Raw genomic sequence first — 26,443 nt, 5'->3', positions numbered from 1 at the left:
CACACACTGGAAACATAAATTTGGGTATTCCTTTAGCCATATATATATATATATATATATATATATATATATATATATATATATATATATATATATATATATATATATATATATACATTTATGATTGTATAACTGCGTTAACACGGCTATGCTTGTCATGTCTATATGATGTTTTTTTTTTAGATGCGTTATGAATACACAGACCATTTTTATCCGCCATTTTGAATAACTTTACTATAGGCAGATTCAGTTAGAAACATCTAGTGTAGATGTCTCATTGCTTTTATTGTACGTTTACCAAATTAAATCAAGGATAAAATGTATCATTAAAGTTCGTTAAAATGACAGAACAATTAAAGTTATTAATCTGCTTATGCATAACTTGGAAAGGTAGGACTTCAATCTTAAATTCGATTCAAAGCCTTAATTACCAACATGTACATGTACTTACACATGTATAGCTACAGCTTCATTTACATCTACTTCTGCATTTACAAACATACCTATATGTATATATATATATATATATATATATATATATATATATATATATATATATATGTTTATTTATTTATATATATATCTATATTTTATATATTATATATATATATATATATATATATATATATATATATATATATATATATATATATATATATATATATATATTATATTATATACATATATTTATATATAGCAATGTATGTGTGTGTTTGTGTATCTGTCTGTCTATCTGTGTGTCTGTCTTTTATGCATGACTACACCTTTCATCCAGTTACCGTGAAACTTTGGGCAGTTTTTGATAATATTCTTTGGGGAGGTTGCAGATTTTTTTTCTCTATATACGGTATATACAAATAAAAGTCGATTGCGGTTTGACACCGTTCTTCCGATCCCCATCAAACTTTGGGACGATGATTAAAACACTCCAGGTGAGGTTTCTGTAGAAAAATTTTTTTTTTTATTTCGCAAGCGCGTCGAACGGGAGGGGTCGATTCTTCTCTATATACGAAATATTTAAAAACATGAAAGTCATATGCGGTTCGACAACGTTTATCCGAATGTCATTAAACTTTAGAGAGTTGATGAATACTCCCGAGAAGGTTGCTGGGGGGGGGGGGGGGGATGCAATTTGGCGCTCTGGTCTTTGCCGTTCGGTCTCAACAGTGTGATATATAATAGATAAGATGGGTTGTTACAGTCGCTCGCTAAATTTAATCATGGAGCCCGCCGGCGTCCTGGTATGGTGCAATTTGGATGCAAACAAAAATTACAGTTTCGCCCCCCAAAGGCTGACATTGACCACTGAGGAAGCTGTAATACTTTTTATTTTAATAATCATAAAAATTTACCAAGGTTAGATTGTTAACCGGGATGTTTCTTTTTGTACGTAAAAATCCAAACAGTTTCGTCACTTTGCGAATGATGCAATTAGCATCTATTTTTAGACGATCCAATCAGAAATTCAGACTCAGCATCTAATAATAGACCATTAGTAACGCTAACATATTACATCCTTCACACTGATCTTTAAATATCGTCAAATAATCAGTGGCGGAACTAGAAAAATTGGGCCACCCCGCAAAAAAAAAATGTTGGGCCCCATATATATATATATATATATATATATATATATATATATATATATATATATATATATATATATATATATATATATATATATATATATATATATATATTCATATGTATATGTATATATATATATATATATACATACCAAAATACGAACATAGAATTCGGGCTTGTTCGAAGTTTGAAGAATTAAAAATTCTTCGTTTTTATTTTAATTAAAACACAATACAGCAACAACACATCATGAGTAAGTGCTATTAATCTGTTTTGAAATTCTTTGTTTCAATGTTTGACATAATGTTTCTTAAGTAGCAAGTCGGTCAAAAGAATATGAAGCAATAAAGCTTTGTATGTGTAATGGTTTCTCGCCTTATGTTTATTTAAAGTTTTTTTGTATTTATATTATTAGTTTTTAACACATTTCCTTTTTTACTATTTCATTTTTTATTATGTATTTAAAAAATAATAATTAAGAGATGTAATTGCTTTTTAATTTGTTTAGTGCAAATTTACTTAAAGTTTCTTAAGAACACACGTATTTGACTATTTTAAAAAAGGGAAATAAGTCATGGAAGCGGTTTGAATGATTGCCTATCTTACACACTACAACTTTACGATACAGTGTGTGTTAGCTACTGTAGTACATCACAACTGTAGTAGATATGTTTGTTTTTTTTACAAGAAAATTATTCTTTAACTATAAAAAAAAAATTGATCATGGTCGGCTGTGGGCCCCTAAACGGCCTGGGCCACCCCGCATTGCGGGGTCTGGCGGCAATGTAGTTCCGCCCCTGCAAATAATTATTTTACGTGTTAAAGAAAAAATCCAGTTCAAGGGTGTCAGTTTAACAAATGACTTAAACTGCATCATTGTTAACAGGATGCTATTTGGCACTCTGGGTTATCCTATGAGCATGATGGCGCCTATGTTAGTTTTAAGTAGCCAGGGGCAGTCAGCGGCGCCTCTGATGTAGTGTAATTTGCTTCTACCGAGAACGCCCCTCTGCTTCCCTGACACATGGACGGTCATCGAAGTTGGTTTTACCTCATTATCTTGCTGAGTGATTAATTTACATTCAAGGTTTTCATGCGGTAGTGAAGGTAAACCCGTGTCCCGATAATTATGATAATTGTTTACATTTATATATCTCACTTTTAGAAAACAAGTTCACGCTCTAAGAACATAGGATTGGTAACGCATTGATGAAACCCTTCTTACATATTTCCGCAGACTTTCTATTATCCCCGCGGCAACGCATGGAGACTGGTACGCTAGAATATATATATATATATATATATATATATATATATATATATATATATATATATATATATATATATATATATATATATATATATATATACAGACACTTTCTTCTGACTGTACCAAACACAGCAGAAGTTGCCAACATGTCCTTCTCCCTTATTCTTACTATACAAAATGCTGAATCAAAGGAAAAGTGTCTTTTGAAACTCTGGCAGTCTGTTTGATCACTTCATTATGAAGCAGAGGTTAACTCATTATTATCTTCTGATTCAGTGTAGTGAAGTTGAAGGACAAGCTCCTTTCAGCCAATTGTAATTTCTCCAGGAGACACTTATTCTCTTTATCAGATGATACTCAGTTGACAGAATATCTAGAAAAATATATGAATACTTTAAGCATTTGCTCATGAATTAAAAGGGAACAATTTTTGTATCATATTGATAGACAATAGTTTTGTCTAAACAACCTGACGTTTGATGGAGGAAAGTACACGAGTGACATAAAGAAAGACTTGGTTTGACAAGTGAATGAGAAAAATATTCTACAACCAATGTTCCTGCACTCTATTATTCACCAGCAAGCTTTGTGTGCTAAATATATGGACATTTGCGGTGTACTGAATCATGTGATGAAAATGGTGAATTTAATAAGGTCAAATAAGGAACAAATAGTTCACAGACATTTTGAAAAATACAAACACAGAATCACAAGATGTGCCATATTACATAGCAGTAAGATGGCTAAGTTGTCAGAAAGTTCTGAGAAGAGTATTTTAGTTAAGAAAAGAAATAGGTTACTTCCTGGCAAATAAAGTCAAGCTACAGCCATTAATGTCTGATGAAGAGTGGATATAGAAATTGGCATCTGCTGCAGACATAACAAGTTATTTTAATGTTCTGTACCTAAAAGTTCAAGACAGGGAAATCTAATTTCTAATCAACACACCGACCTTAAGGTCTTCAAAAACAAACTTGTCATGTTTTTGGAACAATTACAGATCAACAACTTAACACACTTCAGCAGTGCAAGGTCTTAATGGCTGAAGCAACTGATGAGTTTCCCACGTCATTTGCATGCGAGATCATCAAAGACATCCAGCTGCAGTTTTCTTACTTGAATTCAAAGGCAGAAAAAGTGAAACTGTTTCAAAACCTATTTGAAGCAGATGTGGCCAGATGAACTGCAGCTGGAGGTCATCGAATTGCAAGCAAATGACCTCCTTAGAGACAAGTTCAAGGAAGGGCGGGTGGGTTTTTATGAGCTTTTGCCCAAGGAAGACTTTCCTAATATAAAACTTTTGCATCAAAGAAACTTTCAAATTTTTTAACAACATACCTGTGTGAACAAACATTTTCAAGATTGATATACGTGAAGAACAATTTGAGCACAAACTTGGATCCGGACAGTGTTTCTTTTAAACTTTTTCTCTGGGGGGGGATACTTAATATGTGTTTTAAGTATTTTTATATTACTACATTAATTATATTTCATTGAGAGGGGCGGGGGGGGGGGGGGGGGGGGGGTTAAACGTTCTTCGGGGGAGGGGCGGTAAACGTTCTTCGGAGAGGGGGGGGGGCTCAGCCACCCCGAAGAGATACCTGGAAGAAATTCTGGCCCCCAAACTGATAATTGATAGTAAATGCGGCCATCGGGTTAAAAAGTCTGGAGACTCCTGAACTAACACAAAGACAATTTGATTAAAATTGTATAATTAGAAGTTAAGCACACTTACCTACCAACTGAGATGCCAATACAAAATATTGGGTTTGAAAACTTGAATATTTAGGTAAATCAAAGACAAATTAAGAACATGTGTCAGACCTGTACTACACGAATGTGAACTACCGCCACAGGAAGAGATTGAAAATAGAGAAACTTATCAAAAACATCGATCCCGCCAACTACCCGTGACTCAGGGGAAACAATACTATTACTTATAAAAATGATTTTAAAAACTATTCTTAAAATAAAAATAATACGGGCGCTTAATTAAAGTGGTACTTATACGAACCGTTAGCAGATAAAGGGTTAAGTTAGGTATTAATATTATTGACCATTCTGTGTCTATTAATTACTAGCCGTCCCGGCCAGGCCCTGCACTGGCATCTCTGATAAACGTATCTGTAAAGGACCATAACTTGTATGTTTAGTAATCAGTATTTATCCGGCATTGCCCACCCTAACCACAACCAACCAAAACACACAAAAAACGCAAACATAACACTAACACAAAACAAACACAAACGAAAATACAAAAACAAACGCAAAGACAAACCCAACCACAAACACAAAGAAAACACAAACACTAACGCAAACAAAAATCAAACGAAAACAAATCCAAACGCAAACACAAACACAACCAAACCAAACCAAAACCAAAACACACAAAAAAAACAACGCAAACATAGCACTAACGCAAATACAAACACAAACGAAAACACAAAAACAAACGACAACACAAACACAATCACAAACACAAAGAAAACACAAACGCAAAGAAAAAAAAGCAAACAAAAACACAAACGCAAAGAAAAAAAGCAAACGAAAACAAACCCAAACCCAAATCCAAACGCAAACACAACCACAAACGCAAACCCAAACTCAAACACAAAGAAAACACAAACGCAAAAAAGAAATCAAAGTGTCCACAGTCTAGCCCAGGGCGCCAAATCGCACCATGACGACGTGCGGCGTAACCGCCTGATTCAACTTAGTAAACGACTATAGTACCCAACTTATTCATAGTCTTTTGAACTCACTTACGCGATCGTAGGTACCATAGCGTAAACGGAAAGGCCCGGGGCGCCAAATAGCACACTGTCGGGGCGCCGGAGGACGCCCGGCTTTGTTTCACTTAAAGACTATAGTAACCTTTCTTATCCTTAGTCTATCGAACTGTTTATGCAGCATAGCGCTCACATGATAGCCCATGGCGCCAAATCGAACCGTGCAGGGGCGCCGGCGGACGCGCCTGTTTCAATTTAGTGAACAAAATTATAATACTCCAAGCTTATTCGTAAATGGAAAGAAATAAACATATAGGATTTGTAGGACCTGGCTTATTAAATGTTATTGATTTTAAAAAATAATTAGTAAACAGTATGTTCAGTGTATAGAATAAATAAAAGACAGTATTAAAAATACCAACGACATTGCACTTGATCAATCCCCGCTAATTAAGTTATTTGTTTTTTTCTTCTTAACACCAAAACAAAGTAATAAAAAGTAAATTCTTCCTTCCCCCGATGTAATGGTTTTTTTTAAAGGGAAGTAACTGTGTTTTCCAAATCAAGGGACGTTATGTGAACTAAAGGACAAAATGCAAATACATTTCAGATAGAATTTTAGAAATTGTATAAACGTTGATACAATTTTTAAAACTTTTATGTAATATTCATAACTGAAAATTATTATTCTAAGTATATAAAATGAAAATTGTTTTTAAAGACTTTCGATAGTAATTTTTTAACTCATAAATTTAGACCATAAAACTATAATGATCTAACACTTAAATCCATGGAAGTATCTGCGACAAACGTTTAAAAATTCTTTTGTGACAAACATACAGAATTTTATATATTAGATTTAATTTTTTAGAAACAAATGTAGATATTAACAAAAACTAAACACTCCAATACAAATACATTCAGCTGCATAAAACAATGAAAAAAAATATATACATATATATATATATATATATATATATATATATATATATATATATATATATATATATATATATATATATATATATATATTATATTTATATTTATATTTATATATATATATATATATATAATTATATATATATATATATATAATATATATATATATAATATATATATATATATATATATATATATATAAATATAATATATATATATATATATATATTATATATATAATATTTATATTTACTATATATATAATATATATTAATATAAATATATATATATATATATATATAATATTTTCTCCGGGTGAGGGGGCACTTAATGTTTTCGGTGGAGGGGGCGGACTAAATTTTTCCGGGGGGTGGGGGGGGGGGGGTACGGGGGGGGGGGTACGGGGGGGGACACTGGTAAAAGTATGTTTTCTATATAAATTCCATTTCATTCAGGGTGGGGGATAGACTTTCTTCGGCGAGGGAGGGGGTGGCAGGGCCAGAAGAGATTCCTGGAAGAAATGCAAATGCTTGCTATTACAGTGTAAAACACTATTCAGTTTTACATGATACTCTTCCGGTATTTTTTTTTTGTATATTTTAATTATATCATATCTTGCTCACCAGGAGTTTGAATGTAAGTAACAAGCGGTTTTCTGTTTAATGTAGTGGTCTCCAAACTTTTCAGCCTGAGGGCCGCATTAACTATCAAATATCAGTTCTTGTGGGCCAGAGTTTTTTCCAGGCATCTCTTTGGTGTGGTGGCGCACCCCCCCCCCCCCATAAGAACGTATACCGCCCCTCACCATACGCAATATAATTTATATAGAAATATATACAAATTTCAAGTGTCGCCCCCCCCCCGAAGAAAAAAGTCTTAAAGAAACACTGTCGGGGGACAACAAGACACTCGAGGTCCAAGTTTGCTCTCAAATTGTTCTTCACGTATTTCATTCTTGAAAATGTTTGTTCACACAGGTATGTTATTTGAAAATTTTAAAGGTACTTTCATGCAAAAGTTTCACTATAATAGGAAAGTCTTCCACTCGTCCTTCTTTGAACGTGTCTCTAAGGAAGTCATTTGCTTGCAATTCAATGACCTCCAGCAGCAGTTCATCTTTGCAACTGGCCACATTTGCTTCAAATCGGTTTTGAAACAGTCTCTTTTTTTCTGCCTTTGTATCTAAGTCGAAAAACCGCTACTGAAACAGCAGCTTGATGTCTTTGATGATCTCGCATGCAAATGACGCGAGGAACTCAGTGGTTGCTGCAGTTGTAAAGACCTTGCACTGCAGAGAGTGCGTCAAGTTGTTTTAGATTCAGAAAATTTAAATGACTAGTTATGTCTGCAGCAGAGGCCAATTTTTAAGCCCACTCTTCATCATGCATTAATGGCTGTGGCTTGCCTTTACTTTTCAGGAAGTCACCTATTTCCTTTCCTAACTTAAATACTCTGCTCAGAACTTTCTTGCAAATCAGTCATCTTACTCCTGTGAAATATGGTAAATCTTGCGATTCTGTGTTTGTATATTTTAGCATGTCTCTGAACTATCTATGGTTAGATATCCTCTCCTGTAACAGTACGTGTGTTATGTTCATGTCTGCATCCACTCCTCGAAGAAACACAAGAAGTTGAGAGGTGGAACAGCTGTCCAGCGACTTGTCGATTGCAAAGGAAAAATGACGAAACCTGCATGCAATTTTCACTATTTGAGTCACAATGTTTTCACCAATGTCTGCAACACGGTGGGCAGTGGTATTTGCACCCAACGCGATATTATCAAATTGTTTTGAATTTTCTGGGCCAAGTCTCTCAGTCACCTCAAACAACATTTATTCAGTGGATAAAAAGATAGCCGCGGGCCGGATGAGAGGACCTCTTGGGCCGCATCCGGCACGCGGGCCGTAGTTTGCAGACCCTAGGTTTAATGGATTGACTCTGATGTTTATTGTATTTGTATACCAACCAAGATAATGAGGAATGTGAAGGTTAATTTTTAAAATCACATGTTATTGCTAATTTGAACGTAGCAATATGTAAAACTCTTTAATGTTCTTAAAACACATACATATCTGCCCTAACATTTACATACAGACATCGCAATACGTGGATGGAACCTAGCCTAGCCGATAACGGCTAGTTATATATTTAAAGAGAATACTTTATTTTCTCCTTTTTAGAGCTTTATTACATAAAAGCTTGTAATTAACATAACTGAAGCGGCACTCAAGTTATCTTGTTTACAGACACACACTACAGAGACGGATCGTATACAGCACCTACATTTTTTTGACGGAAAAAATAATATAACGTTTAAAGATTTACAGCATTTAAAATTGTAGCATTTGCGTTGACGATAGGAAAATGTAAATCAGATGAACGTGTTTTTTTTACATAATATAATAAAAATATTTTTTAGTAATCTTTGGTCAAGACAAGTGCGATACCACGATCTTCTGCGAGGAAAACAGTCTGTGTGTGTTAACTCACATATGGGAGAATATTCCAGAAGATGTGACAATCACTTGGCACAAAGACGATGATCCAGTGTGTAACTGCAGGATGGCAGGAAAATGTAAAACACTCATTCAGTACAGTGATAGGATTGTTGGACATAACCAAGTATATGGCACGCTCATTGAAAACAAATTATTTTTTTTACCAAATGCTTTGGAAGCTGATCAAGTGATTAAATGGAGTTTAACGGCATACATTTCAAATAGCAAAGTATTGTTATGCAGTTGGCAATCAAGATTCTACAGTAAGAGCTTTTTTTAAAAAAAAAACTATTTCATATTAATACTACTTACAAATGCTTAGATTATTATATATTAAGTGAACATATTAAACGTAAAAAATGTTCTTCACAAACGAATAAGTATTAAATGAAGCTCTCAGTAAGCATTATTTTCCATTATGCTTTGTTTAAAAAATACGTTTGCTCAGTAATAAACGTTTAGTCTTGATTTAAAAAAAAACATATACTAAATCTGTACTCAAAATATTTTGATATCTGGTACAATAATTACAGGAAAAATTATTTACACCCAAAGTTACATTGAAGAGACGCAGCCTACAAAGCTGACTTTAGTATTTGAATCGTATCCAAACTGTCTATGTCTGTTTACAGATGCGTTAGCAAAAGTAAGTTAATTCGAATTTTTTAATAAAAATATACAATAATATTATACAATAACATTTATACGTAATATAGTATTATATACATAATTTAATTTAAAAGTTACACGTAAGCGTCTTTACGTCCAATCTTTTTTTTTTTCAATTGCCAATTTTCCCTCTATCCCAACCACCTCTACAACGAGTTTTACCATTTTTTGTAGATACCATCAAACTTTAACGTTGATCACGCCTATGCTCCAGTACCTCACCACCCTTATCATGTGATCTCTTATTGTTCTTTGCCTTTGATAATAACTAAAGAAGAGCATGAATATAGTTTTCGTGTTACTGCATATCCTAATTTGACAAGTTTATCTGATGACTTGAACTATGGAATCCATGTGAATGTTCATTTGAAAATTGGTAAGCAGACATTTAATGTTGCCTTGCAGTCGCCATAATCAATTTGCTGCTGATTATTCTTATATATTAACCATGCAATCTTCTTGAGAATAAAATGTGTATACTTATCAGGAACTAACGTATGACACACGGCTGTATTTTTTTCAGTCACATGTATATTTTCACTATTTATAACTATAATTTTGGAGATCTTATTGTTATCTGATTCACAGCACGTATCGCCTAGTAATTGCTGAAACCTCAGTCTCATTCCATTTCAGATCGCCCAAAGGTTGCATTTAATTGTAAGACTAACGTTAATGAGGGTGAGAGAATAAACTGTGCCTGTACTAAGTCTGACGCTAGTAATTTGACAACAGAAGTTCGATGGTATAACAATAGCACCATTTTGGCCATCGGGAACGACGAAGCATTACTTGATTTGAAAGCGGAACTACCTTTAACAGGTAGCATACGTTAATACTAATATATGATTTAACCACTACGTTATATTGGTAATTCTTTTAATACATATTCTTTCCACAATCAATTGTTGCGTAGTATATATTACAGGCAGATACAATTAATTCTGTAAATTATGCGAATTTAACTTTTTCTTTACATCAGGTCTCTCTTAAATTATTATACTACTAATTTAACGTTAAATATTATCTTGGTTTAAAAAATTGTTTTTACATTAAAATGATTTTTACCTTTATTTTGTATAGACTTCATTTGTGTTGGTTCAAACTCTCTTGGATGGAAAAGCAAAAAAATGCATTATAAACTAACGATCCGAGGTAATTATATTACATTAGTATTCGTAACATCACTTTGTTACGATGATAACGCCAGTCATTCGATTGAATATTAGTATAACCAGATAACAGATCAAATCAGACATTGATGCAGTGCATTAAATTAGTAAAAAATAGTTTTTTAATGTCAATGCAAGTGCATTTTCTACTTATTACCATTTTCAGATAAAGTGGACCTTAAAACGTTTTCATGCCCAGACAAACGGCAGCAAATATGTGGTCGGCATGGCTTATGTTTCTACAACTACGAATTTTGCACAAAAGACAAAAAAGTTGAATCTTGTTTTCCAAACGTCACTGATTTGTTAGAATGGTGTAGAGAAAAAGGCCAGTATGACACTTCATTAATGAGAGACAAACAGTGTGGCCATGCCTGTATATCGAGATTTGGCCTGAATCAGCTTTTAAGTAGTAAGCAGATTATACATTTATAATACTTCTTTATTAAATCTATATGCCAATAATATTGATAAATTAATCATATATAATATAGTCCTTAGAGAGTTTCTTCGTGCATATCATAAATAAACCTAGAGTGACCTACCTTAAACTTTCTCGAATATTCTTATATAACACTAAGGGGGATGGTATGTCGGGATATAGACATGATTTTTAATTCATTTTTAATTACTGAAACTTTTTAAAAATATAATAGAATCTCTTAGAAAAAAAGAATTGCGCACCAAGTAAACACCAAACAAAATGTGTATTATAGTGCGGAATGATATTAGTACTTTAAAAATTTACATGCGTTTTTTTTGAGAAAACGGAAATAGCGTAAATTACTACTTTCGGTCAACGGAAATTACTCAAGATTTGACAGAAGTAAGCTAACTAGTTTTTTCCTTACATGTGAAATTTAACTAATCTATCTGAAAAAGTACTCAAGTTATATGTTTTTAAAAATTGAAACAAAATAATTTCCACTTCCGTTTTTCGAAAATCGCTGAAAAGTTGATACAGAAATACACATTTTATAAAATACTTATTTATAAAATTTCATCAACCTAGCCGTAATGGTACTCAAGTTATCGTGTTCACATATATATATATATATATATATATATATATATATATATATATATATATATATATATATATATATATATATATATATATATATATATATATATATATATATATATCGATGGTCTCGGTCGCAAACCGTCTAACTCAAAAAAATTCGATTTTTTTTTTCATAAATCAAAAGCCTATATGATTCCCCATAATGCCTGAAAATATTAGAGAAATCTGTAGGATGATTATTGAGATATAATCATTTGAACAAACCGCCTATTATTTCTAGCGCTAAAAATCTCGGCGCAAAACGAATATCGCTATATTTGTCAGTACACTTTTGATCGGGAACGCCGCAATCACACAATTTTACAGCACAGCATTAACAGTACTTATAGGTAAGGATATTTGATTAATTATGTTCAGTTATTCTATTACATTTTATCATTTTAAAGAATATTAAACAAATAGTATTTGTTTAATATAGCCTATTTCAATAACCAAACTGATTATCAATCAAAACAATATTATTCGAATTATATTTCCACAAGGATATGCAATAAATTTAATTATTGTTAATTCACTACTAGCTTTAGATTGAGGGTTTAGATACGTGTTAAGAAATGTTTATATGGTAGGTTACAAAATGTTTGGCGTACATGTTCAACGACATGGTTAGTTGTCTTTAGTAAATGCTTTTATGATTAATTTTAGAACAGACCAGCCTCTCTCAACAGACCAACCTCTCAACATATCAGCCTCTCTCAACACACCAGTCTCTCTCAACAAACCAGCCTCTCTCAACATACCAGCCTCTCAACATATCAGCCTCTCTCAACACACCAGCCTCTCTCAACATACCAGCCTCTCTCAACATACCAGCCTCTCTCAACAGACCAGTCTTACCACATAACAGACCAGCCTCTCTCAACATACCAGCCTCTCAACATATCAGCCTCTCTCAACACACCAGCCTCTCTCAACAGACAAGCCTCTCTTAACAGATCAGCCTCTCTCAACAGACCAGTCTTACCACATAACAGACCAGCCTCTCTCAAGAGACCAGCCTCTCTTAACAGATCAGCCTCTCTCAACAGACCAGCCTCTCTCAACAGACAAGCCTCTCTTAACAGATCAGCCTCTCTCAACAGATCAGCCTCTCTCAACAGACCAGCCTCTTTTGACATACCAGCCTCTTTCAACAGATCAGCCTCTCTAAACAGACCATCCTCTCTCAACAGATCAGCCTCTCTCAACATACCAGCCTCTCTCAACATACCAGCCTCACTTAAAAGACCAGCCTTACCACATAACATGCCAGCCTCTCTCAACATACCAGCCTCTCTCAACAGACCAGTCTCTCTCATCAGACCAGCCTCTCTCAACAGACCAGCCTCTCTCAACCTACCAATCTTACCACATAACAGACCAGCCTCTCTCAAGAGACCAGCCTCTCTCAACAGACCAGCCTCTCTCAACACACCAGTCTTACCACATAACAGACCAGCCTCTCTTAACAGATCAGCCTCTCTCAACAGACCAGCCTCTCTCAACAGACCAGCCTCTCTTAACAGATCAGCCTCTCTTAACAGACTAGCCTCTCAACATACCAGCCTTACTCGACAGACCAGCCTCTCTCCACAGATCAGCCTCTCTCAACAGACCAGCTTCTCTTAACAGATCAGTCTCTCTTAACAGACCAGCCTCTCTCAACATACCAGCCTTACTCGACAGACCAGCCTCTCTCAACAGACCAGCCTCTCTCAACAAACCAGCCTCTCTCAACAGACCAGTCTCTAGCAACAGACCAGCCTCTCTCAACAGATCAGCCTCTCTCAACAGATCAGCCTCTCTCAACAGAACAGCCTCTCTTTACATACCAGCCTCTCTCAACAGACCATCCTCTCTTGACATACCAGCATCTCTCAACAGATCAGCCTCTCTCAACATACCAGCCTCACTCGACATACCAGCCTCTCTTGATATACCAGCATCTCTCAACAGATCAGCCTCTCTCAATAAACCAGTCTTACCATACAAAACACCAGCTTCTGTCAACTGACAAATCGTATTGACACCAGCATCTCTCAACAGACCAGTCTTCATACCAGCCTTTCACAACAGACCAATCGTAACATACAAAAGACCAAACTCTCTTAAATGACCAATCTTACCATACAGGACACAGAATATATCAACAAACTTGGCACTCACAAGAGACCAGTCTCTCTCAGCAGACCAGTCGTAATATACAAAAGACCAATCTCTCTTAACTAACCAATCTTACCCTACAAGATACCAGCCTCTCTCAACAGACCATTCTTACCATACAAGAGACCAGCCTCTCTCTAAAGATTAGTCCCTTCCTTTCAATAGACAAGCCTCTCTCAACACACCAGTCTTACCATACAAGACACCAGCCTTTCTCAACAGATCAATCGTAACATACAATAGACCAGCCTCACATAACAGACATTAGACACCAACCTCTCTCAAAAAGAGCAGCCTTACCATACAAGAGACCAGCCGATCTCAAAAGACCAGTCAGACCTATCAAGAATTCAAAGCGACAGATATTCGTGCACTGCAGTACAAGCCTGATGCTACTGTCTACTTCAAAGTGAATTAGCAGATAGCTGGCAATTGCTAAGCTAGGGTCGTAAGATTATGATCTAATCTGTAGCCCCTGTCAAGTTGTACAAGAGCAGAAAAAAAGATAAAAGCTGTCATATTTGAGCACCTAAAAGCAAATCATAAACACACCTTTTTATGATGATTTCCCTGATTTTAAAAAATACGTTGCCATTTTGATGTTTCTTTATGTGACGTTTATTCAAAGAATAAATTTTAAAAATAAACACATTTTTTTGTTACATTTTTGTAAAATAAGTAAACAGTAAGTCAGTATTAATGTGATTAGTGTGTTATGTCTCATTCATAATATATCTGACAATACGGTTTCTGTTTTTACTATTATCATTCTACAAACCCAGCACCCACCAGATTAAATAAAATAAGCTGTGAGAATAGAAAGATGTAATAAATAAAGCATAACCGTCAACAGTTAATAAGTCTATACAGACATAATGAATACAGTCGATTGCGATAAAGCCATACTAAAACATCTATACTAAAAATTAAACTGACCCCAATAATGTAGAATAAACTCAAATAATTTAAATATGAGCCCAAAACTATAATCTAAATATTATGAAGTGTTAATTATAACTTAAAAACATAAACATAACTAAATCACGTTCACTGGACAAAACGAACGAACGCGGCTGAGACCGAAATTCTCGGATGAAAACAGCTAAGTCTGCACCGAGAATTTTAGACCGAGCAAACCGTCTATCTTTTTAAACCTGCTATAATGTTGTAAATGTTAACAAAACTCATTTTAAAACGCTACAGTATAGTCGGTAGAGAGTTTCTTCGGAGATATCATTAAAAAAATTTGTATTAGAGCGATCGAGAAGGAAATAATCAGTTTTTTGTCTCTCCTGTAAAATTTACATTTTCGGAGTTCGACGGTTTGCGACCGAGACCATCGATATATATATATATATATATATATATATATATATATATATATATATATATATATATATGTACACATTTCGATTTTTTATTTGCACGATTACAATTCTTCCTCTATACTTCTTATACGAGAAAGTAAAAAAGTATAATTAGAGCGATGTGGAATGAAAAAATAAGTTGTTTTTTTTTTCTGTAAAATTTACATTTTCGGAGTTAGACGGTATTTTGACCGAGGCCATCGAGATGCGTTTTTTTTTTTAACCTGAAAAAAAAACCCCACAATAAATAATATATTGATTAACAATAGAAAGGAAGTGAAACTTTTTTCTATTTATGTGCAGGTAGCCCGAAGGATAAATGCATTTTTTAAATTTAAGAAACAATATAAATATTACATGACATGCGATTTGCAAGCGATAAGCCAAAACAAAACCAGGTGATAACTTGTTTTTACAAGCTTGGAGGCTTTATAATGTTTAATTTCAGAAAATGTACAAAGAGAACCAGATGAAGTAAATGCGGCTGGAATCATCGATCAGGAATTGCCTAAAATACTATTGTATGCATGTAATGTTTTGCTTTTAAATCGCATTTTACAGTTAGAAATTATATTTGTATGTATATTATAATACTAGATAAATGGTTGATAGTGTCGTCTTTTCTCTAAACCGAAACCAAAATCAAAATCCCCAACTTAACTTTAAATCCGAAACAAAAAATGTCATTGAAAATGTATTTTCATCCAGAATTCGTTACTTTATATTCATAATAAATAAAGTCATAGTCGTACCCCTAAACTTTGCACATCAGTTCAAACTTGACAAAATTCGCATTTAGAGTTTCTTCCAGCCGACTCCACTGCCCCATAAAGACATAGAATTAGTATAGAAAATATACTTCCCCCCCTGAAAGTTTCAAGTTCTACTTCCCCCGCCCCTCCTACAGGGAGAACAATACCTGAAAGAAACGCTGCTAGCATTTGTAGATCATGCAGACTAAACGTAGACTCTACTTCTATAATCTAAACACGTTTCCTACTTATGGCCGCTAAACCTCAATCATTCATATTGCGTTTCTTTCAGACTTTGTTATCGGAATGGGGGCGGGAGGGGGGGGGGGGGGCTGACACTGGTAAAAGTATATATTTTCTATATAAAATGTATTTCGTTCGGGGGAAGGAAGGGGGGGGGGGGGGTAAACGTTCTTGGGTGAAACTTTTTGCTCCAGAATCAATGACGTCATTTTATTGTGTGTACTTTTCCGGCTTTAGAATACATTAGACTACACGTTATCATTAGATAACTGTGGGTTTCAGGGGTCATCCTTAAATGACATCAGGTCTGTCACTTGTCACAAAATAACCAGACGCCACATTCAAAAAGACGTTTTTGTCTTTTGAAACACCGATTTCGGCTGAGCATGGGCCTGACCACACTATCCCTTCAAATGCTGAAGTCACAGGTAGACACTACACCTACCCAACTCTACTTCAACTTCTCAGTGTCCCTCCAAGTCTCAGACAACATGTTTTTATCGTTTAAAAAAAACGACTCCGGCCGTGCGTGTCTCTGACCACACTATCCCTTCATATACTGAGGAAAAAGAAACAGTTGAACTCTACTTCACCTGCCCTGTATCCCGCCAAGTCACAATAGGCAACTTTGTCATTCTCATCTTAAAAAAAAAAATTTTTAAATTAACATTGACATGATGTGTCTCGAACAGGGACGATTTTACTGATATATTTTACTTTTATTTCGCGTAAGATACTTGATTTACGCGAATAGGCTCTAGTATTAGATCTATTTAAAATTAAATTTTATCCCAAATTAGTCTATTCCATAAAATTAGCTTTATAGTGCGTAAAACTTTTGATTGGGCAACAAAATATTCGATGGAAGCCGCCATTATTCTTTTAAAAAGTAAATAAATCATGTGACGTCACTATTCACTATAAGTAAAGTCATTGTTCTGAACTTTTATAATTAATGTGGTTAATCTACCAATGAATAAATCAATTAATTAATTAACGTCTTTAAATTAATTTGTGATTGACAGTTCGGTCGAAAATGACATTGTTCTCTATCTAAATAGTAATTTACAGCTGCACACATAGTGCAGATTCTCTCTTGTAAAAAAATAGACAAACAAACAAAAATGAATACATAAATTAATATTCAAACGTAAACAAACTTGAGTTTTAGTAGTATATAGATTTTAGTATATGTTCCATGTGACGTCACATTTTGTTTTCCGTTTGACTGTGAAAGTTTGAATTTTCCCAAGTATTTGACTTATATAAACCTACTAGATTTTAGGATGCTAAACCTCAACATAATAATTTATAAGTCCATACCCTATCAACCTATCTCACCGAAAAAAAAATAACCTGCTATTTTGAGATAGTTGATTCGCCATTTAATTACACATTTGTATTTTAAGATTTAAAAATAAAATTGTAATTAGATATTTTTTTATTAAAAAATTCACAACGTACACACGTAAATCATGTTATTACCAGCCTAATTTTTCATCGTTTTCATTTAAAGAATACAATATTGCTTTTAACGAATTTCTAATAGTTTCTTTTATTTTTTATTTTAAACAGTTCTCACACTGATTGTTTTGTAAGTATACAAATATTTTTTTTATAATTCATTTTACCAAAACAATAAAGAAATTGTTTTAATAATATTGTCTTTTATGGAATACTAGGCATGCTGCCCAGCTTCGCTTAGGCTTTCGAAAACATTGAGAATTTGAATGCTTAATTAATTCGCCCATATAAGGCGCCGGTCAGTCGAGGTCAGTTTTGACCCCCTCATCGTAGACTTTTCGGCCAACCGGCCCCCGTGTTCTGTCGACCCAAGGCAAAATCCTGCCAAATTTGAAGCGCCTGCGGCGCCGGGAAGTGCCCTATCGGGCACCCGACAACTTAGCTTTATATATTATAGAGATTAGCACATTGCATAGATGAACAAAGATTTCAATAAAGTAATTAAGGCCTGAAATACTTTAGTATAGAAATTTATTATTTGAATAGATTCTAGATCTAGGTAGGGTCTACATCTGTGTAAGTCTAGTTTTTCCGTAGATCTAGATCATCTAGATCTAGAATCTCTAGATCTAGATGATCTAGAATCTTTAGATCAAGATGATCTAGAATATCTTGATCTAGAATCTCTAGATCTAGAATCCAAATAGATGAAATAATTTTTTAAGTTTAGGCCGAGAAAATCGTATTGTATACATTTCATAGCGTACATAGCTCTAAATCATATTTGAATGAAATAGTTCATTTCTTTTTATTCTAAACTCGGAAGATGACGTCATCAGTTTCATGCTCTTTTTTTTAGTGTAAACAATAAGCGACGTCATTGTTAAATGCGTTCTTGTCCCAAGTTTAAACACTTTTCCGGTTGCATAATTAAAATTGTTTTTCTACATTCGAATACGCCTTTTTTTATTTTTCTTCTTTAAATAAAATTGTGGTTATACATTCAAAACATCTAACATATTATTTTCAACAAAAGTCCGTATAAAGTTAGTCATATATCGCTGCAGTTTCTGATGTGATGTCCGGCGAAAATATTTTGTGGACAGACAGACAGACAGAGAGAGAGAGAGAGAGAGAGAGAGAGAGAGAGAGAGAAGTGCGCACGGGGTCCATTATATATTAGGATTACATACTTTCATAGAGCGTCATGAAACTGTGGGAAATTATTGAAAATACTCACTCGAAAGTTTCTGCCATTTAAAAACACTCATATTATAGCGGTAGTGTCCCATTAGTAGGGTTCGGTTTGTTGCAAATATTTCCCCATTGGCTATCTTAGCGCTTGGTCTTCTCCATAAGCAATTTGGTGCCTACATATCTTTATGAGGAGCACCCAACACTAACCATGACTAAACCAAGCCAGGACTCGCTCACGGTTTCAGTTTAACTCCCGAGAGCACCCTTGGAAGCCCTGGTACTTGCCGATCAACAAGGGGTGTTTTACCTCACCAGTATAAAGGTGATTAAACTTAAGGCTTACACACATAATACCTTATGGCGCTTAGCGATAGTTTGAACAAACTCGCGTCTCAATAAATAAGGTAGACGAAATAAAACGCCGGTATTTGTTTAATTTAATTAATCTATAATATAAGCCTCTAGGTAGTGTGTTATTCCATCCTTCCGTCAGTCATCGGTGTATTCACTTTGTCTTTGTCAAAGATGAAGAATGTTGTTTTGTTTCATAGAAATAAATAATTATTTGTTTCCTATCAATCCTCTCTTCGAGCTGGGTGTAGGACAAAAGGCCGACATCCAAAAGGCCGACAAGACATAAGGCCGACATGGACAAAAGGCCGACAGCCAAAAGGCCGACAGGATATAAGGCCGACAGACCATAAGGCCGACCATCATAAAAAATACTAATAGCGCAAAATATGTGTTACTGCATAGCTCCTATCTTGACAACCATCGAAAAAGACTTGAAAAAAAGGTGAGACGTTCAAGAGAAGAGACAGTGCTATTTGCTATCCTTATAAGGTAAACCATCAGGTCAAGCGACTGGAAATTACGCTTGTGTCTTAAATACAACGGATCAACACCTAAATATTGCGAAATACTGTCACTGCTGTCTTTCATAGCTCCTTCTATGTAGTCGAGGTGAGATAATCATAAAAGAACCAAGTCAAAAGCCGCCGGCATCACCGCCTACAAGCAACAAGGTGGAAAGCCAAGAGACAATGCTAGTTGCGATCCTTATAAGGTGAACAATGGGGTCCATGCGCTTGGAGATGACGGGAGTGTACAAAGAATAAACAGATAGGTGGCGTTACCACTATATTTCGCAAATAAATCAAGGAAACCGAATGAAGTAGAACAATCGCGGTCCATGACATGACTACATGTTAAATACAGACAATATTTGAATTAGTTTCGTCAATTGCGAATTGCGTGAAAAAAAGTGTATATATATTCGTTGGATTCATTATTTCTGTTGTGATTGTGATACAAGTGTGCCGAAATTGGTACGTAAATTTTGGTTTTGTGTAAAATTACCGCTGTGATTTTCCTATATATGGACCAATATATCGTATATAATTACATATTTTAGATATTAAACATGCTTGTAATTGTAGTTTGTTATTTATAAAACTTTTCGGCCTTTTGGATGTCGGCCTTTTAGCAGTCGGCCTTTTGTCTTGTCGGCCTTTTGTCTTGTCGGCCTTTTGGATGTCGGCCTTTTGGCAGTCGGCCTTTCGCCTTGTCGGCCTTTTGTGTTATCGGCCTTTTGTCTGGATCCCTTCTAGCTAATGTACAATTTGGTCAAGCGGTTCATGCATCCATCGTCTTATTACGTCTATAAAGACTGTTTTAATGTTGCTGCGTGACGATGTCGGAAAAGTTTAATTCATTTTGCAGTAGTCAACAAATAATCATAAAAAACAGAGAAAAACAACCGTAATTATTTGTGTAATAAGAACCTCTTAAGAGGTCTGAAAATACATATAACTTGAATATCGTTTCTGTAAGTGGAGGAAATTGCATATTTAAGTATTATATCAAACTTAGAAAAGTGTTATATCAAATATTAGTAGTTTGCTCTCAACTTTGGAGCGATTTCCGGTAACCAGGAAATCCACTTCCAGTTTCTCAAAAGCCTATATCGTGAGTATATTTAAAGTTAAGTGAAGTAAATTTTAAAATGAATGTATTTGAACGGGTTACGGTAAAAGAAAGTTGTACTTCATTAATAATAACGTGGGAAACACTAAAACTTGAGTACTGTTTTATTTAGGTGACAAAATTTCTCAAGTTTTGAGTATCTTATATATCCAGAAATTGTAATTTAGTTTGTTTCCGTTTTCTTAAATGCCTTTTAACCAAGTACTAATTCACGTAGGTGGGCTAAATTTCATACATAGGTATAAAATAATAATCATTAAAAAAGTTTTTAAAAACCCACGTTTTCTGATTGAACTAAAAAGTAGAAAATAAACGCTATACATCACAATAATGCAAGCGATCACTCTACTATAAGCGATGAAAAACGTGGGGCGCCGAAGTAAAAGTTATATTACTATTGATTAGATAATACTATTGACTTTTATTAGGGAGCTTGTAGAGAGTCAACAGTATTAGAAACTGTAAGAAAATCACGGCGCCCCACGTTTTTGATCGCTTATAGTAGAGTGATCGCTTGCATTATTGTGATGTATAGCGTTTATTTTCTACTTTTTAGTTCAATCAGAAAACGTGGGTTTTTAAAAACTTTTTTAATGATTATTATTTTCTACTTTTTAGTCTTTGTTTGTTTGCATTAAAATCTTGCTATCGATTTTATCTTTTCACTTTTTTTTGGGTAAACGAAGACAACTCGTAAAAAGACAACTCGTAAAAAGACAACTCGTAAAAAACACGTTGTGTGAATACGTTACTGACTAGAACACATAGATTTGAACCCGTGTCGAGTGGGATAGCAATCATGTGCCCAACCACTCGACCATATCGTCTCCCCCAAACTGGCCTACCTCGTGTAAGTTTAAACTCGGTTCAAACTAAATTATCTTCCCCTAAGCCTGTGGCGACGTGGGATCGTTCGCTTCACTGCGCGCGAGGTACGCGTCGCTCGTTTTTTTTCTAATGGCTCGCAGAGGAGAATTATATATATAGATTATATAGCGGTCTAAAATGCTCAATAAAATGTTTCCATTGATCAATTTAGTAATAATAACAATTGAATATTCAATGGTCATCCAAAAGAAAGCTTCCCTGAAAATTTCAGCGCGCTAGCTAACTGGGAAGTGCCAGAAATTTCGATCGCAAGATTTGATTGGAAAGACAAACAAACACAGACACAGAGAAAGCAAGTTAAAGAAAACGTGGGAATATTCTTCCTTTGATGCCTTCAAATTTTTTTTTTATTTGATATTTGCATTATCTTCGATTTCTAAAAATTCTTTAGAATTCGATTATGTTATATCATATTTTCAAAAAATCATAAAAATAGCGGTTTTGTCACAAATATACATATATATATATATAAACACACACACACACACACACACACACATATATATATATATATATATATATATATATATATATATATATATATATATATATATATATATATATATATATATATATATATATATATATATATATATTGCCCGATTTCACTGGAATTGTCATCTCAACCTATATAGAGTTTTGGGAATGAAGATTAATGATTAAGTTAACTGAAGCGCTCAGTTTATAAAATAGGCCTGCTGTTGTTAAGAGATACATAATTTTTATTTTACGTTTGATCATTGCAGGCATTGATTCACTTAATGGTCTACCTTAACACTCCAAGAAACTGTTATTAATTGAATTCATATTTAACATAGTATGATGTAACGTTGTCTTGTTGCTCATGGTACATAAAAACAATATGTAGAAGATAAGACCACAATGAGTTTCCTTACATTTACCGACCTCCTGAATGTTTTGTGACGACTGGTGAACTTCTGTCTTACCGAAGACTTGACAGATACTGAATTGTGTGCGAGCGTACGTTTACGTGTACATATATGTAATTGTTTTTTTATTTAAATATATATCCACATTTTTTTCTTAAGTTTTATATATTTCTGCAGAGTATTATTTGCAATGTTAATATTTCTCATAAGGAGATGGAAACAAAAAAGTAAGTTATGAATCCAGTATTTAAAATATATTTTTGGATTTGATTAGTTTGCTTCTTTATTTTGTCTTCTGTAGTATTGTTTTCCTACATAATTCTAGTCAATTATATATATATATTTATATATACAATTTTTTCAAAATCTCCGGGTCGATACTCAATTAGCAGGATCATTTACCAAAGGGTCATATTGCGAGCTTTCAAAAGCAAAAAGCAGAATACTTCTTTTACTAGCAATAGAATGTGTAGCCTGAACTCAAATCTTATCGTAAAGATTGTTGGCAATTTAGCTATAGATGAAGCATGTATAAAATATAAGCTTGCAATTTCTAACACATCAAATATTAGTCAATTCATGAATGAATCGATTTGTATCACTTGGCACTCTCTTGTTTTACATTTCGATTAGCCTCCCAATACAAAGTTGTGAGAAATTCCTTTTCCTTTTGGTCTTGGCAATGGTTGAACTTTTGTTTGAAATCTCTTCTACTTCTAGTTTTAAGTCCATGTTGCTGGTGTCATCCACTATTTTTACTCCTCGCATTTCTTGTTTATTCTCTCCCAGAATGTTAGTACATGGTGATGTTTTAAATTTGTTCGCCCATTGTTTTCCTCTCTTTCTTCTATTAAAAAATAGAGGGCTTAGAATTTTTCTATTCACAGATGAAGGATTCCTGTTTTTTTTTTTTTTAAAGTAGCTAATGTTAAATTTACAGAGTAGTCTGCCTGAGGTGTTACTAAATTATTTCATATTGGTTTTGAATATCGCAACAAGATACTTTTTCTTCATCATACGGTAATTGTGATCGATTTGATTTTGGAATCAGTGTTTTCATCAGGTAATGCCCAGGTAGTCCTGTGGATGACCTTTTGTGTGAAGATTTTATCGTTTACGATTTCACGCCTTCTCCTCCCATAATAAGCTCCTTGCTTGTGTTTTCAACTCCCACTTTTGCATTCGGGTATCACATCAGGTTCTTTATTTCTCTGTTAGGTACCTATGAGGTCAAGAAGGACATGCAAGATATACAATTCTTCTTTTTCTTCTGCTGTTGCTGCTTTGTTGCAAAATAGCAATAAATAACAGTCGTTTTATGGTCCACATTTCTGGAGTCTAAAATTGTGCTCAACTAACCATTTCATTAGTTCATGAAATTGAATATAACTTTCAAAAAAATCGTAGCCTTGAATTTTTAAAAAAAAATAATCATTAAGAATATCTTTATTTTTTAACACTTAATTTTTTTAAAAATATGATAGAATCTTATAGAAAAAGTAATTGCGCACCAAATAAACAGCTAACGTTGTGTGTATTTTTGTGCGGAACATTAGTACTTTATAAGGAAAATATTGATTAATTTTCAAAGAGTTAATACATTGTCTTCAAATATTGACCTACTTGAAAGTTTATTCCTTTTGTGTCTACATATCTGTGCAAGAACAGATTTTCAACACTTCTTCAATTAAAATCAAAACAAAGAAATGAATTAAATGTTGAGAATGACATGAGGTTGGCGTTAATAAAAATTCAACCGCGAATTTTGAGGCTATAACTATAACATGTAATTACACACATAGTATTAAAAGGTGTATCAAGAATAATGCATATTAAAAGTCTACTAGAAAATATCATTTTAGTGCGTATTAATTTCCTTACTAATTTTGACTTTTTAATTCTATGGGGGTCGCGGGTCACTTACTTTTTATACATGAGGGTCTTCACTCGAAAAAGGTTGGGAACCACTGATTTAATAGCTAAATTAACACCACCACCAAAAACAAACAATTCAGATGATATCAGATTGGTTTAAACATAATAGGAGTAGGCCAATAACAAACGACATAGCATGAGCAACTGATGCTGTCGGTGACGTCACTTTTATTTTTTCCTCAAGGGGTCGTCCATAAATGACGTCACACTCGAAGAGGGGAGGGGGTCCATAATTTTGTGATGGTGTGTGATGAGGGGGAGAGGGGGGGGGTTCAGATGGTGCGACGTCACACTTTTTCATTATAAAAAAGCGATGTTGGAAAACGTATTTAAGACATTATTTCGCGTTTTAGAAAACTGTTTTAATAAAGTGTAATAGGAATTGATTAAAATAGTATATTTTGACAGAGTTCAGACAATATTTTGGAAAAATATCGACTTTAAAAAAAATTCAACTGCAATTTTGAGGGGGGTTGTAGGCTGAGGTGTGACATCATTTTAGGGGGGGGGGGGTCCTGGCTTTTTGTGACGATGTGTGACGGAGGGGATGGGGGGAGATAAAAATCGTCAAAAAAAAACGTGACGTCATTTATGGGTGACCCCCAAACAGCAAGTAAGTGAAAAAATAGAGGTATTGTGAGTTCTGATAAGTTTAGGAATAAGCGACAAATAGGGGAAAGTTAATCTAGTTCTCACGGTCAATGTCAACAGTAATTTCAAACTTAGATCAAAGTTATTTTTTTTCTGACTTAAATCTAGTTCCATATATGTTTTCGATAAGTCAGGCTACCTCGGTATTCTAAGTCGACACAAAAGATGGGGAAGTTGACAAATCATTAGTAAGCCCCTATGTCTAGCGACCGAAAAAAATCGGTAGTTTTAAAAGTATATACGAAACGTCTTTGAAGTCTTCATATTAAAGCAAAATTTTAATATATTTCTTTTTAAAATTAATAGGTGATCTACGGAATCATGAAGAAACATCAACGTAACTTCAGCCTCATGTAATCTCAAGGGATAGATTAAATATAAGAGATTTGTTTGCAATGTTATTAAAATATATGTAGTTATAAAATTTTGTTTTTTACTAATAAGGTCTGCTGTTATTATTTGCTAACTAAAAATGTTTGTATATGATTGCAAGTGTTTTCGAATTTGCCTCACAGCTAAAAAAAACGGTGTAAATAAAATTGTACCTTAAAATAAAAAGTATTCATTTTCTTTGTATTTGCGTGATGGCATTGTCAGATGTCACAGTGTACGACAGCTAACTCAAAAAGCCCGAGACAGATCGTCAGCTCAAATTTGTAGAATTTCCCTGAGTCCATTCAGCTCTTATTGATGTCTGAACCAAGTTAGAGATAGTAAAAACGACTGGGGAAAAGCGTTAAGAACAATATCCTCTGAAAACAGATGAACTTTACCTCACCAGACCCAAGGACCGAGTGGTTTTATGAGGTCATCATCTTCTGCACAGGATACAACACACGGGGCTGCCGAAAAAAGCTCTTTTGTCTTTTCCAGTCTCTAGCAATTTTCTTGATAATCCGGCTCTTGCCAGTTGTTTTCTGAAAAGCATCTATACGTCTCTTTTGACGTTTCTTTTTTATTTTCCTTTCCATTTGAAT

The 26,443-nt window shown here is 34.2% G+C and overlaps 1 protein-coding gene across 4 annotated transcripts; it reads left to right on the top strand.

Moving 5' to 3' along the window:
- Positions 1-240: 240 nt before the first annotated feature.
- LOC131930124 (uncharacterized) lies at positions 241-26,046 on the top strand. Of its 4 annotated transcripts, none has more exons than XM_059286529.1 (11): positions 241-390; positions 8,945-9,286; positions 9,557-9,669; positions 9,867-10,068; positions 10,329-10,514; positions 10,776-10,847; positions 11,031-11,276; positions 15,909-15,981; positions 18,031-18,049; positions 23,058-23,107; positions 25,773-26,046. In XM_059286529.1, exons 1-11 carry the CDS (start codon positions 342-344, stop codon positions 25,774-25,776), a joined length of 1,356 nt encoding a protein of 451 aa, XP_059142512.1. In that variant the 5' UTR covers positions 241-341; the 3' UTR covers positions 25,777-26,046. The 4 variants fall into 4 exon arrangements, with proteins under 4 accessions (XP_059142512.1, XP_059142505.1, XP_059142497.1 ...); XM_059286522.1 differs by having other exon boundaries at positions 15,909-15,989; positions 23,091-23,107; XM_059286514.1 differs by having other exon boundaries at positions 15,909-15,989.
- The last annotated feature ends 397 nt before the right edge of the window (positions 26,047-26,443 follow it).

This window comes from Physella acuta, unplaced genomic scaffold (assembly GCF_028476545.2).
Source record: "Physella acuta isolate Inbredline_101_S28 unplaced genomic scaffold, ASM2847654v3 ptg000097l, whole genome shotgun sequence".
Lineage (NCBI taxonomy): Eukaryota > Metazoa > Mollusca > Gastropoda > Physidae > Physella > Physella acuta.
Note: the sequence above shows the minus strand (reverse complement) of the source record. Positions and strands in the feature narration are given on the sequence as shown.